This window comes from Acinonyx jubatus, chromosome B4 (genome assembly GCF_027475565.1).
Source record: "Acinonyx jubatus isolate Ajub_Pintada_27869175 chromosome B4, VMU_Ajub_asm_v1.0, whole genome shotgun sequence".
In the NCBI taxonomy this organism is placed as follows: Eukaryota; Metazoa; Chordata; class Mammalia; order Carnivora; family Felidae; genus Acinonyx; species Acinonyx jubatus.
The window spans coordinates 70,981,005-70,995,840 of NC_069387.1; the positions used below are offsets into that span (position 1 = coordinate 70,981,005).

A 14,836-nucleotide genomic window follows, 5' to 3' on the forward strand; every position below is an offset into this window, starting at 1 on the left:
CTTTGGAAGCAGAGTAATTGATGCTTGAAGATCCTCCATTGGCTCCACGGAGCCTTTAACCCCGTTCTGGCGTGCTCGTCTTCAGGGTTCTTCACCTGAGACGTGGTGGCGTTTACTGCAGAGGCAGTAACACACGTCAAAGAAAGCAAGCCCCAGTATGTGTCCATATATGACCTTAGAACAGAATTCGGGGAACCCTGTCCACTCCCACCCTCGTGTGCTCTCCCCCCCTCCGCCCTTCCCCGAGGTCACTCGCGGGCAGAACGCGAGCGCCGACTACTCCTTTTCGCGTCCCGACTTCCTTCTGAGAGCCCAATAAACCCTGGGGAAGTTTAATCATTCCGCAGCGAGCCCGGGCTCTCTCACTGGGCATGCTCAGTGGCCGGACCCCGCTCGGCTGGCGAGTGGTTAGTCTGGGGCGCAGGGCTCGGGTCGGCGGCCGCCTCGGCTGGCTTCCAGGAGCGCGGGCTGGGCACTGCGGGCTCTGAGCCGGGAGCCAGAAGCACCCCGCGGTCCTCGCCGGGACGCAGGGCCCCGCCAGAGCCGCGGCGTTCCTGAGCCCGGGGGCCCCCAACTTCGCGCCAAGTTCGGAACCGCCTTCTGGGGGAGCCATGCAAATGATGACCAGGGACGTTCTGCTAGAAATGGATCAGGAGGAGGAGGACGACGACGACGGGGATATCGGTGAGCGGGGGGTTCTCCGGCGTGGGCCGGGGCCGGAAGAAGTTGGGGACTGCGCGCGGGCGCTGCGCTCTGCGCGGGGGCGGGTAGCGGGGACCCGCGGGCGCCGGGGAGGTGGGAGCCCGCACCGCCGTCCCGGGGCCGCAGTGCGGCCGCTTCGCCGCTCGGCTCTCAGCGGGCCGGCGCCGGGTGGAGGCCGGGGAGGCGCGGGGTGCGCACGGGCCCCCGACCGCAGGATCTGGGCGGGCCGCGGACGCAGCGCCTAACCACTCGTGCTGGATACGGGGAAGTCTGTGGACTCTGAAGCGGCAACTTTTGGGTCATTTCCTTCGCCTGGAACCTGCACTGGGGACCCGGCCCCGTTCAGAGAGCAGGGGTGTGACCCACCTGCATCCGCTTTAAAGTGAAAGCAAGGAGCCGCTCTGGGGGGAGGGTGGGGCGCCTCGGTAACTGATTTGTGGCCGCGGGTGGCAACCCGGGATCCTTTTTTCAGCCGCAGAGCCTGCGGGGGAAGTGATTGGAGGAAGAAGCCCTTGTCCGGGGTGGGGCTGGGGGGGGATCTCTGAACATTTCCTGCAAGTCCAGAGGGCCCTGGCGCTTGGCGGGGTGGGGAGTGGTTGGGTGGGGCAAGCCTGGGGTGTATCATTTCTAGTTTGAGTTAAAAATGTTTAGAAGTTGTAGACGGAACGAAGGGAGAGCTGTTTAAGAGTGAAATAACTACAGCAACAAACAAAAGGGATTGGAGGAGGTGGGGAAGGGGAAAACAATTGGAGGAGCAGGGAGAACATCACTGTCAGGGAATGATGACATATTGGGTCTCTCCAGAAGACTGGCAATTAAATTACCGTGCTGGTCTGTTCAGCGACTCCGAGTCTGTTTCCTGCACGCCAAATCAGTTTAAAGCGAAACAGTTCCTGCTCAGATCCTGAAGTCCTATTCTTCACTAATAACAACTTTAGAAGTAACTTAATTCTAGGAGCTAGGTGTGGTTTTTCTTTATCATTTTATTTTTTTTATCATTTTATTTTTTTTCCAGTTGTATTGAGCTACAGTTTACATAGAATATTTTGCAAGTTTAAAGTGTACAACACGTTGAGTTGATACGGTTACATGTTGCAAAATGATTACCACTATGGCTTTAACCAATACCTCCATCAACTCACAAGTAACTGTTTCCTTTTTGTGGTGACAACATTTAAGGTCCACTCTCTTAGCAACTTTCAACTACATGATACAGTATTAATTATAACCACTGTGCTGTACCTTTCATCCCCAGGACTTGTCTTATGGCTGGAAGTTTGTGCCTTTTGACCAACATCTTCTCCCCTCCACCATTCAATTTCACCTATAAGTATTTGTCTTTGTGAGACTTATTTCACTTAGCATAATGCCCTCAAGTTCCATCCATGTTGTCCCAGATGGCAGGATTTCCCTCTTTCTCATGGTTGAATAATATTCCATTGCCCACATGCGAGGGTGAGGAGGTTGAGGAGGGTGCTGGTTGTGGTTATTACACACACACACACACACACACACACACAAACACATCTTTATCCATTCGTCTATAGATGGACAGTTGTTTTCATATTTTGGCTATTATAGGTATTATTCACTTAAATCAAGAGAATGTGGTAATTTCTTTGTTGATGAGGAACAAATTGAATAGAGGAGCTTATGCTCCACGATTTAGTATAATTGTTCTCATTTGAGAACAATTTATTAGATGGAGGGAGCAAGTAGTGTTTTTTTATTAGAAAGCTGAAGCTCACAGGTTGATCTGCCTAGCTTTTCACATAGCTAGTAAAGATTCAAAACCAGGTTTTCTGACTTGCAAGACCTATGTGGATTAATCCCCTTTCCACCTGGTCACCAGCAGTCAGATAATATTATAATGCTACTATTTAACAGACTTTACTGGTAAATCATAGGAGCAGACTGTAAAAAGTTACAGTAAACTAGCACAGTCCATTTCATAGGAAAATACTCTTGCCTGTTATGGTGAGGTATCATCACTGTTTATACTGAGTATTGTGAATAAATAGGGTAAAAACCCAAATGGTAACTGAAGTAAGAGACTCTGACCTTTGTTTGTTCCACTGTGCCATCAACAGATCTCAGTTTAGAAAAAACGACTTTGGTCTAGTCTGTGTTTACCAGATGAGGCATCATAAAATTTATCTTAAGTGTGTGGCAATAGGTTATTTTTATTTATTTAAGTTTATTTACTTGAGAGAGCGAGCACACGCACATGACCAGGGGAGGGTCAGAGAGGGAGACAGAGAATCCCAAGCAGGCCCCACACTGTCAGCACAGCATTCAACTCAGGGCTTGATCCCAGGAACCATGAGATCACGACCTAAGCCAAAAATCAAGAGTCCATTGCTGAACCAACTGAGCCAACCAGGTGTGCTGGTTCTTTTTATTTTTTATTTAAAAAAAATTTTTTTAACGTTTATTTATTTTTGAGACAGAGAGAGACAGAGCATGAACAGGGGAGGGTCAGAGAGAGAGGGAGACACAGAATCTGAAACAGGCTCCAGGCTCTGAGCATTCAGCACAGAGCCTGACGCGGGGCTTGAACTCACGGACCGCGAGATCATGACCTGAGCCGAAGTCGGACGCTTAACCGATGGAGCCACCCAGGTGCCCCTTACTTTTTTAATTACAGATGTAATTTATGCTGGTTCTATCAAGTTAACCAGTAAATATGTTTTAAAAAGTTAAATATCTCGGGGTGCCTGCATCTGACTTCAGCTTAGGTTCATCTCGTGGTTCGTGAGCTCGAGCCCCGCGTCGGGCTCTGTGCTGACAGAGCTCAGGAGCCTGGAGCCTGCTTCAGATTCTGTGTCTCCTTCTCTCTCTGACCCTCCCCTGCTTGTGCTTTGTCTTTCTCTCTCAAAAATAAATAATAAACATAAAAAATAAAAAAAAAATACTTAGAAAGTTAAGTATCTCTATCCCTCCATCACCCCTCCCTCTGTGGGCTACTGATATTATTACTTTACTGTGTGTAGGGGTCAATTCAACATTATGTTAGGCAACAGATATCATTTAAGTAGGTCTCCACAATTTTTGTTTGTTATACAAACTCAATGTGGATTGCAGTGATTTTATATCAAGTGGAAATGTTTACCATATCAATAGAAAGTTTATGACATTGTAAAATAGGTAAGTCTTTTTTTTAAAGGTTAGAAGTAGGCTGATGGTATCTAGCCTTTTACAAAATAATTGTAATTTTCAACTTAGGGGAGGTCGTGGTGAAATGATGATTATAATTTTAACTTGTGCCCCTAGTTTCATATGCAGAACTATGGTTAAGCTGTTGACATCTTTCTCCTAGTACTTGATTGTCATTACTGATAGTTGTATAATTTAAAATCCACTCAGGTACTGAAGATTTCTACGTAATCCCTCTATCAATATTAACTTTATAATTCAGAACAATAGAGTTACTTTTGACATAGTTCCTGAGTAAAACATTTATCATCGGCTAATTTACAAAGGATGAAAAGAGAATCTTTTTAAACTAGATGTGGTCCCTGGTTATATCATATGAATGTTTTACATACATATATGGAAGTGTTCCTGTAGTGGACTGGGACTTCGGGCTTCCCCCCCACCCCCGGCCAGTGGGTTTCTGCTTACCTTTACCTTTAAAGCACTATTCAGTGCTTTAAGTGTAAGGATTACCTCCTTGTTTGACATGAACCTGTCTAAAGAGTCAAAGGTGGTAAATGTTACTATGAGCGTCTTTTCCATATTTGCTTAACTCATTGCCACCAGAAATTGGTCCCAGAGGTTTGTGAATGAGGCAGCCTGTTGGTATAAGAGCATTTTTTCAAAAGACCACTTATTTTCTAAATCAGCTCCAGCAACCGAATGCAGTTGTGATCCCTGGGCACTGGTGGCAGGAAATATGTGACTTTTAGCCCTTATTTCACTCATGCTGGTGGAGATCACATGGCAAGGCAGGTTTTGTGCACTTGGTGTGCAGAAGAGCATTCCTGGCTGACTTTCTCCCTCCTCCCGGCCTTTAATCAGTGAGTAGAATGCAACATTTCTTCCTGTTCGTGTAGAAAGTGACAGAAAACTCTTTTACGGCCAAAATGTAGATATTTTGTGTGCTGTTTTATTTTGCGTATGTGTGTGGTTGTTTTGTTTTTTGCATTTCTATGGTTCAGACTTCGCTTAGAGAGAAAAAGTTTTCTCAGGAATAAGTCATGTAGTTCAGGCAAAAAGATTTTGTTTAGATGCTTGGCTGGTTGCTTTGGGATCCCAGTCTGTTTATGATAGAGTTTAACTCTCTGATCCCCACAGCTGATGGTCATGTCATTGATTTGGGGAGTTGTAAGAAGAAGCCCATTACCTCCGAGTGATGATGGTCCAGCTGTATCTCTCAAGTGTCCTTATTGGCTCCCTTTTCGCTTTTGCATTTTTACAGAGACTTCTTCATGATTTCTATCCCTTCACTATAAAGTTTGTTTAATCACCTACAAATGTGGTCCTAGCCTCAGTTTTGCTTAATCAGTATTGACTGAGAAAACTTTCTGTGCCAGGTCCAGGATTAGGTGCTGGGCTGGGTGTTGGGAAACTAAAAATAAGTGTTGCACCCCTTGGCTGTGGAGACGTAGGTTCTATGGAACCAGCCACTTGCAGTAAGTGCTATTACTGAGGTATGTACACAGCTGTGGGAGGATAATGGGAGACATTTTCACAGAAGAGATTGCTGGGCTGGGTACTGAAGGACCAGGCGGGTGCAGTGGCATAGCAGAAGGAGAGTCTGGATTTCCACGTAGTTCCCTGTGGTGGAAGGCAGCCACTACAAGGCTAGGGAGGCAGGCAGGGGCCACACCATGAAGAAGCCTCTGTATGTTTTAAGGATTTAGGATTTGGAGCTACTGAAAGATTTTAAGGAAAGGAGTGCTGGGATCAAATTTGCCTTTAGGAAAAGATCTCCCTGGCAGCATGTTGGAAAATGGGATTGGAGAGGGGACATTGTAGAAGTAAGTCTTTCTAGCAGTCGGGTTTGGAAATGCCTGTAGCGGCCATGGGAATAGAGGGGAGTGGTCTGAGAGTTTAGGAAAGAGGTGACATCTCCGAGGCATCAGACCCATGGCTTCCAGAAACAGCGTGACTCTTAGACTTCAGCTGAGTGATTAGGTAGAAGGTGGCGGCAGGTGTGCGGGGGGGAACTTCTATTGTTCCAGCAAGTCTTAATACTTTTCCCCTCTGCTTTGGCTCAGACCAATTCCTTTCTTTGGTAATGCCAGACTTACCTCCTCTGTTTTTCAGGAGGAGCCTGTCACAAAACCCAGAAAACTGTTACTGATCTTCGTTGTCTAAAGTGCCCACTAATGAATTGTCGCACCCCTTCTTTTTCTGTGCTACACAGTCAGCACTCACTTTGTATTTTGTCTTTGTTGTTCATTATCTTTATCTGCACAACTAGAGTGTAAATTTCTTGCATTGGAACTAGGTCATCTGAGCCTTCTAGAGATCATGCAAAATATCCCAAACATTGTAGACATTCATTGCTATAATTAAAAAACAATTTCTCTTCCTCACCTGCCTCTAACATATCATAAGCTCCCTGAAGGCAGGTGTCTTGTGTGTTTTGTGTTCCAAGCTATGTCCCTCATGCCTAGAATGGTGCTTGCTATTGAGTAGAAGCCAAGCCAAGCATTATTGAAAGAATCAAGTGAATTGCTCTTTTTAAATAATTTGATTAACATTCTGCTGAGTGGTTTTATGGCCCTAGTAGAATTCCCTTCCATGGCACTTTGAGATTCCCTACTATCTGTTATAACAATGTTGATTGTACCTACTCTGCCAGGTTCCTGGGTCCTTGACCCACCAGTACCTCACTATCTCAGAAGGAGGCAGAGACATGAATAGATAATTGCAGTAAGTCTGTGATTAATGCTGTAATCAAGATGTGTACCCGGGTGGTGGTGGTACCAAGGAGATTCTTGCTGCAGGGACTCCAGATACCAGCCCTGGGAGGGATGAGAAAGAGATAAGGGGCTGGGGCTAGGACAGCGTGGCTCCAGCATTCTTAAATGTGATTTCTTAGAAAGTAAGCTTTGGTGCTACCTTTGCCTTATTTGCTGTGGCAAGGGGATCATAGATATATATTATATTTTCTACCAGGAGAATGATAGTTAACAAACAAAACAAACTATCCTTACACTTTTTTCTTTGAGTATAGTTTTGTCCTTTTTTTTTTGTTTTATAAACCTGTTACTTTCAGTTTCAAGTCCTTAGTCACAATTTATCTTATGTGTTCTAACTTTCAAGTCCAAGAATTGCTTTCCAAAAGGTTTCTCGTCTCCTTTTATAATTCCCATTGTTCTTTAAACCTGACACAAACACAGCTCTAAAAAAGTTCCACATGACATTCCTTTCTTTTTTATCCAGTAGTTTCAATAGTCACTTATGTTGATTGCCGTGTGTGTGTGTGTGTGTGTGTGTGTGTGTGTGTGTGTGTGTGTGTGTGTTTTCCTTTTGGAAACCAGTAAATGTAGACCAAAAGCTCCTGTGAAGGTTTCTGTCAGATACTATTTAAACTCTGACATTCTTGAAGGGAGATTATAATACATTATTAAGAATCTCACAATCTAGCTTGAAGTTAAAAGTTGGTCTTAAACTTTCAAAGGGTGTTTGTAGCAGTTTAGATTAAAATGATTACATTTTAATACAAGTTTCTACTCCAGCTACTAATTGAGGTTTTCTTCTGTTATCCGTGCTTATCAGTTTTGTGTTTTGTATTCTAGCTGATTCAATCATACATCTGAAGGTAAAGCTTATATAGTCTTGGAGAAGTGCTACCTTACTCACCTTTGTACTTCACAGCCTGCATATCATAATAATTTTCACATAGTAGATACTCAACAAACATTTGCTAAGGGACTGGTTTTAAGGTTTTAATGGAAGCTTTGTATGCTGTAGATTAAAGCTTGATCTGCTTTTTTTCTTCTTTAGCATTTATTCATCTTTGAGAGAGAAAGAGTGCAGGGGAGGGGCAGAGAGAGGGAGACGGAGGATCCAAAGCAGGCTCCATGCTGTGAGCGCAGATCCTGATGGTGGGCCCCAACCCATGAACCCTGGTTCATGACCTGAGCAGAGCTCTTAGGTGAGCCGCTCAGCCCTTTGAACCACCTGGGCGCCCCAGCTTGATCCGCTTTGGATACATTGATCCGCTTTTTGATACAGGCCTGAGTCTGTGGAAAAATCACCAGTTTTAGAACAGAAAAACATCATTTCCAATTACTTTCAACCAAGGAAATGTACTTCTTGACTGGTAACTCATGTAAAGACAGATTGTGAAAATTTCATGCAATCAACTGATTCTCTCAAGTTGTTATCATTATTACTGCTCTTCCTTTAGTTTTGCCTTGCTTTATAATACTGCAGCTAAAACTAATTAGACTCCATCCCAAGAAGTAGCCTATTGAAGAAATACTGGATGCAAATGTCAACAATAGCATATTGTGGATGTGTACCAAAGAGCAATTCAGATACTCCTCAGCCAAAATATCAGATGGAACGTTTGCATAGGAGACTAGTCGAAGGGTTGATAGGCAACTTTCTCTGCCATGGTCTTTACTACTGCTCTGGCTACGGGTCCAAATGCTGACTGGGAGAGCTAGCTGCAGGCAGTTATTCAGTAGGTAAAAATCCAAATGAAAGAAAATCTATTCTTTGGTGAAACCCAGATGTTGTTTTATATTTAATGCTTGTAATCTAGGACATTGAAACTCTACTGTTTCCCACATTATTTAAAAATACAAATACTTGAAATTGGAAGGAAGAGGATATGGATCTTTAAAATTATCTTTTTTATAATTTTAATTTTAACCTTGGCAGAACGTTAGCCATTGGTCAGGCGTGCAAATAGATGTTCTTTTGCAAAGTACAATTATGCAAATTATAGGCCTGTTTATAAAGCTTGTTTTATATAAACTGAGATTGTATTTGTATAATTGAATTTATCACAATTTCTCCAGACATTCTATCTAGATATTTGAAAAATAATCTTTGGCTTGGCACAGACAAAATGATGGCTAAATTTTTCTTGTGGCATTATATAGACACAACCTTAAGTATGTTTTTTTTTCTCTGATTTGTGTTTAGATTTTAAGAAAACTAAATTCTAAACAAGAATTATACACCCTTCTGACATATAGAACTCAGACCTTTAACATTATTTTACAAGTTTATATATAATAGGTATATTATACAATAATTTTTTTCATTTGTATCATTTCTTCCTACTGTTACTTATTAAATAAACAAGTCTTAGATGCTTAATTTGTGTAAAAGGTCCTCTTTTAAGAAAAAACATTTTTTTAATGTTTACTTATCTTTGAGAGAGGGAGAGATAGAGTGTGAGTGGGGGGAGGGGCGGAGAGAGAGGGAGCTACAGAATCTGAAGCAGACTCCAGGCTCTGAGCTGGCAGCACAGAGCCTGATGCGGAGCTGGAACTCAGGAACTATAAGATCATGACCCGAGCCAAAGTCGGAGGCTTAACTGACCAAGACACCCAGCTCCCCCCCCCCCCCCGATCCTCTTAGTAATAAAAGAAAAATCAACAAACAAGACCGACTATTGTTTCTAAGTGATACAAATAATGAAGAAATAGCATAAATTGACTGATGGTAGATGCTACCTAGGAAAAGTAAGAGATTTTAAAGAGAAAGGGTGGAAAGTGAATCCCTGAAGAGGAGGGCAGGGGGAGGGAGAGTTTGTGAAAGCAGTGTTGATGCAGAGTTGGGAGATCAGAAGAGAAATGGGGAGTGGGAAAGGAAGGGCTGGCAGTCAGAAGACCTGAATTTGTGGTTGGCTTTGCCAACCTGAGGCAAGTTTCTTGGCTTTTCTGAGCCTGTTTCTTCAGCCCCATGGGGTTGCTAGAAGGATGCAAGGTATATGTACAGTGCTAGGTATTTGCAGTCACACTCCATGAGTGGCACTTACAGTGTCACCATCATAATGAATTCATATATTTAAAAGCAGTCATGGAAATGGCTACTGTTTTAGTTTTTTAAAAAAGATAATCTTATTTTATTTTATTTTAATTCCAGTGTAAGAAATGGCTACCCTTAACCTCAGAGATCTCTAAGTCCTTTCCTCATAAACATTGCTGTCTGTTCTGTGTTGCTTGTGTCACATTATGCGTGCAGAAAATGCCCACTAAGTGTCAGGTTAAGGATGATCATGACAGTGGCTGTGCTGCAGGCACATGTGTTTAAAGATAAAAGAGTTGAAGAATAGCATGTGGGTTCTGCAAAGAGATAGTTATTGTGTGTGTTTTTTCCTCTCACAGATCTTCAGACAGATGGACAATGTCCTTCAAATTCTCTCAGGGAATCCTAGCAAAAAATCCTAAGGGCTGACACTTAGTAGGCTCCCAGTAAATGCTTCATAAATTTAGGAATTGTTTTTCCATCGGGAGTACCTGTGGCTTATCCCGTTCTCTAATTGCTGTCAGGCAGTTCTAGCCCACGTATGTGTGCTCCTGTGTGTCACCAGATAATTGTATGTGCTGTAAGTGAGGAAGGAGACATTTAAGTAGGAAGTAAATAGCTTTTATTACCAATTGAATATTGTAGAACAGAGGAGAGGAAGATCAATGATGAGATTCTCAGTGGTCAGGGTTCTCCATGACTCTGGTACTACTACTGAGATGTGGAAACATGGAAGATCATTCAGAGATGTTCTCCATTCAGTGAAGGGAGGGCAGTCATGTGGCACATGGTGGGCATGTTTGTTGACTTTATATTAAAAGCCCATTTGACATGGGGCTCCTGGGTGGCTCAGTAGATTGAGCATCTGACTCTTGATTTTGGCTAAGGTCATGATCTCACAGTTTGTGGGATTGAGCCTCATGTTGGGCTCTGCACTGACAGTGTGGAGCCTGCTTGGGATTCTCTCTGCCTCTCCCCTGCTCATTCTCTTTCTCCCCTCCATCTCAATCTCAAAATAAATATTTAAAAAAATTTTTGACTCTACATCCTTCCCATTGCCCTCACCCCAGTTCTTGACCATTGTATATGCAGGCAGTCACTATTGGCCCCTCATTTTCTAAATGTCTTTAGAATTGGAAATGACCTTGTGTCCTGAGCGAGGACCTTCTCAGCTACCTTGTTATTCCAGCACACCCAAACCCCACTCTCTGATGGTTTTGGGGATGCCTTGGGAAGCTACATCCATGTGGGTCTGAAGGGGAAGGGGAGAGACCTGGCCCTTTGTTTCCCTGTCTGAGGGATCCACCCTCTCCCCTCAAAGCCCTGGATAAGTCTAGGTATTAGGTATCAGGTGAAAGTGCTTTTTTCTTTTTTTATTAAAAAAAAATTTTTTTTAATGTTTATTTTTGAGGAGGGGGGAGGGGCAGAGAGAGAGGGAAACACAGCATCCCAAGCAGGCTCCAGGCTCTGAACTGTCAGCACAGAGCCCAACATGGGGCTCGAATTCATGAACTGTGAGATCATGACCTGAGCCTAAGTCAGAAGCTTAACTGATTGAGCCATCCAGGTGCCCCAAAAGTGCTCTTTTCATGCCTTTGGATTTACAGGTGAAAACCTGAATTTGATTAGAGGTAATTATACTGGAGCTTAAAAGAAAAGGATGACTCTTTCCTATGTTGAAAGATTACTTCTGCCATCTATCTGTTATAGATTGCCTTATTTTGGTTGAGGGTGTGGACTGGCATCTCATACCGTGGCTGTCCATGGTGAGGAAGAAATGGGCCTCTCTGCTGGCCTGTGTTCCTTTTTGTTTATCTTCCATTGGCTCCTCTTCCTGCTCCTCATTTGACCATCCTTCTCCTTAGAGTCCTGTGTTCGACCTCTGGCCCAGTGTTCCCATCGGACAGATGGGCTTGTGCAGAGATAAAGACCCCTACCGTTTACACTTCAGTTTTACACAGAGGTGATTCAAATTCTAGCCCAGTCATTCACTAGCTGTGTGACCTTGAGTGATTAACATAATGTTCCCCTCTGCACAGTGGAGCTACTGTTAGAACTGACTTCTAGGGTGACTGTGTCAATAATGACACAATTAAAAAAATCTTACTTTGTAGGGTTGTGATACTTGACACACTGAAAGCCTCCATGATTAGATGCTAATGATGCCAATATTATGGGTAGCTGTTTTTACTCGTATCTCAACCCAGGTTTACCTCTCTTGTTTTCCACTAGAGGTTTTAACCTTTCTCCCAAGGCTGTACCTTCCATTTATATAGCTCATTGTATTTGTCTTTTTTTTTTTTAATGTTTATTTACTTATTTATTTTGAGAGAGAGAGAGAGAGAGCAAGTGGGTGAGGGGCAGAGAGAGGGAGACAGAACCCTAAGCAGACGTCACGCTATCAGCTCAGGGCCTGATGTGCGGCTTGAACTCACAAACTGCGAGATCATGACGTGAGCTGAAACCAAGAGTTGGACGCTTAATTGACGGAGCCACCAGGTGCCCCTGTTTTTGTCTTTTTCATTAAACTGTGAGCATGTTGAGAACTGTCCCCTCATTGAGCAGCACAGCGTTGGGCACATGCCAGGAGATCAGTAAATTATTACTGAATGACTAAATTGATGAAAGATATTTATTTTTTATAATAAATGTATTATTGAGGGTTTTTTTAAGTTTATTTTGAGAGAGAAAGCGTGAGCAGGGGAGAGGCAGAGAGGTGGGGAGAGAGAGAGAGCAAGCTAGCGAATCCCAAGCAGGCTCCACACTGTCCACACACAGCCTGACGTGGGGCTCGAGCTCACAAACCATGAGATTATGACCTGAACTGAAATCAAGAGTCGGATGCTTAACTGACTGAACTACCCAGGCACCCCGAAACATACTGATTATTGAAGGACTGTGCTAGATTGGAAACGTAGGCCTTTGTATATAGACTGATCCTTGGGCAGGTCTTTATAACTTTGGAGCCTTGGTTTCCAGATCAGAAAAATGTCATAGAGATAATATAGAAGGGGGAATGATACTTATATTATAGAATTGTTAGAAGGTTTAATATATTAAATATATTAATATACTGTATATGAAAGGACAAGGGACAGTCCCTGGCACATAGTAGACCAACAATAGAGTCATTAAAAAACAACCAAAAATGGGAAAATACAGTATAAATGACTGGCGTAACTTAAGTTAGATTTTCCAGTAGATGTCACAATATAAGTGTATCATCCCTTGGAATGTATATAATTTTAGTAAGAAAGGTAAAAGAATATACTATAAAGGTTCATAATGGAAATTTAAATGCTACTTTGATAGTCTTTACACTAGAGAAAATGTGAAAGAAATGAGAACATTTCTTAATCTAGCAAACTTAAGATTTTAAAAATATCTTGTATTACAGTCTAAAGAGTGGTGTTCTTGATATTGAGCATGTGAAATTTTGATAAAATAAACCTTTAATAAAATATGTAGTTTTAAAATATGTAATATCACTTGAATGGTCAGTTATTTTAAATGGAGAAATTCTAAAATGTCTAATTTGCCCACAGGGCTAAAATTTCTCTTCATTAAGTATTATTAGAAAATTTGAAGTCAATAAAAACTGTTAAGATATAAATGATACAGAGCAAAATGATACAACTGAAGACAAGAGCACACAAAGAAATCATTAACTTTATGGTTTGAATTGTTTTGAATTTAGTGATATAAAATAAAATAATCCCTACCTAATTTGCAGAATAGGTATATGAAATAACATTTTTCTTTTTGTGTTTTTGAGGTTTGGGAATGATTCAGCCTATATCCAGTTGTCAGAACTTAACCCCGTCAGACCCCTTCCAGCAGCATCAGCCCTAAAAAAATTAGATATGCCATTTCATCTGGGTAGACCAAAGCAAGATGAAAGGAGGAAGCCTGTTTTTTTGTTTTGTTTTGTTTTGTTTTGTTTTGTTTTTTGAGAGAGCATGAGTGTGTGAGCAGGGGGAAAGGCAAAGGGGTGGAGGGAGGGAGGGAGAGAGAGAGAGAGGGAGAGAACCTCAAGCAGGATCCACACTCAGTGCAGAGCCTGATGTGGGGCTCCATCCCACACCTTGAGATCATGACTTGAACTGAAATTGAGAGTCAGATGCTCAACCAACTGAGCCACCCAGGCACCCCAGGAAGGCTGTTTTTATCCCCAACCAGAGTTAAAATTTCTTTATAGTTAAGTGTTGATAGAATTGACTTTCCAATTAAAGTTAAAATTTCATCTTTTGGTTACTGCACTTGGAATTGCAGTTCTTATTGCCCATGGATTTCAACCTATATTCCATCCAGAAGATTGCCAGACTGTCCCATATTTCTTTCATCTGTTTAAATTTAAATAGTATATAGTACCTGTGGGGTGCATACTTCTATAATGAGTACATTGCAGCTTACAAATCACAGAGGAGATGTGAACATTTCTAACAGGCCTTGTCATCTACTCTAAGGGCAAGCAACACAGCAAATGCCTTTTGAGCAATGGGGTAATCATGGTTTTCCTGAGAGTTACAGTTGCCTAAACTGTGGCTAGTGGCTTGTTTCATACTCCAGGATACTTATTTTGAAGAGTTCAATCACAATCTTGGCTAAGCTATTTGGCACACATACAAAAATCCCTTTGAAGGCTGATTGCAGAATTTGCTACTAGTGGTCTTCATAAATCAGGACTATTGCTCTTTTAAAAAGTCATGTGCATAGAGATTTCATTTAACTCAGAGCACTAGATTGATCTCTTCTCACAATCTTTATTAATTCAGAAAATATTTACTGAAGACCTCTTGTGGGTCATGTACTATTTAAGGTTGGAGGGTACAGAACTAGATAGAATTCCATCTTTAATGAAGCTTGTTTTCTAGTAAGTGATAAAATAAAGCCCCAAAATGCATGCAGAAATATCCATTCATTTACCTAATGTCTATTCAGCACCGTCTACATGCCAGGCATTGTGCTCTGTGCTAGGAATTCAGCAGTACACAAGCCAGAAATGGCCTCTGCCCTCAATGAGTAGGCTGACTGGCAGGGAAGACAAACATGCCAACAGATTACCAGCAACTTATATTTAAAGATTGTGAAAAGAGACTCAAGCAGGATGGCACAGCTGAGAACAGGACTTGGGTGTTTCCAAAGCCAGTTGCCGTCACTGGGGGATGACATGTGCAGCTGTTATTCTCAT

At 42.4% G+C, this 14,836-nt stretch overlaps 1 protein-coding gene across 2 annotated transcripts in view; it reads left to right on the plus strand.

The window, feature by feature from the left end:
- The first annotated feature begins 256 nt into the window (after positions 1 to 256).
- The window catches only part of ANO6 (anoctamin 6), a 194,512-nt gene continuing 179,932 nt past the window's right edge, over positions 257 to 14,836 (plus strand). Inside the window, exon 1 of one of the 2 annotated variants that reach the window (XM_027035950.2) lies at positions 257 to 684. In XM_027035950.2, the coding sequence (XP_026891751.1) occupies positions 612 to 684 (73 nt within the window). In that variant the 5' untranslated portion in view covers positions 257 to 611. The remainder of the gene's footprint in view (positions 685 to 14,836) is intronic. The other variant, XM_027035952.2, reaches the window with a different exon arrangement.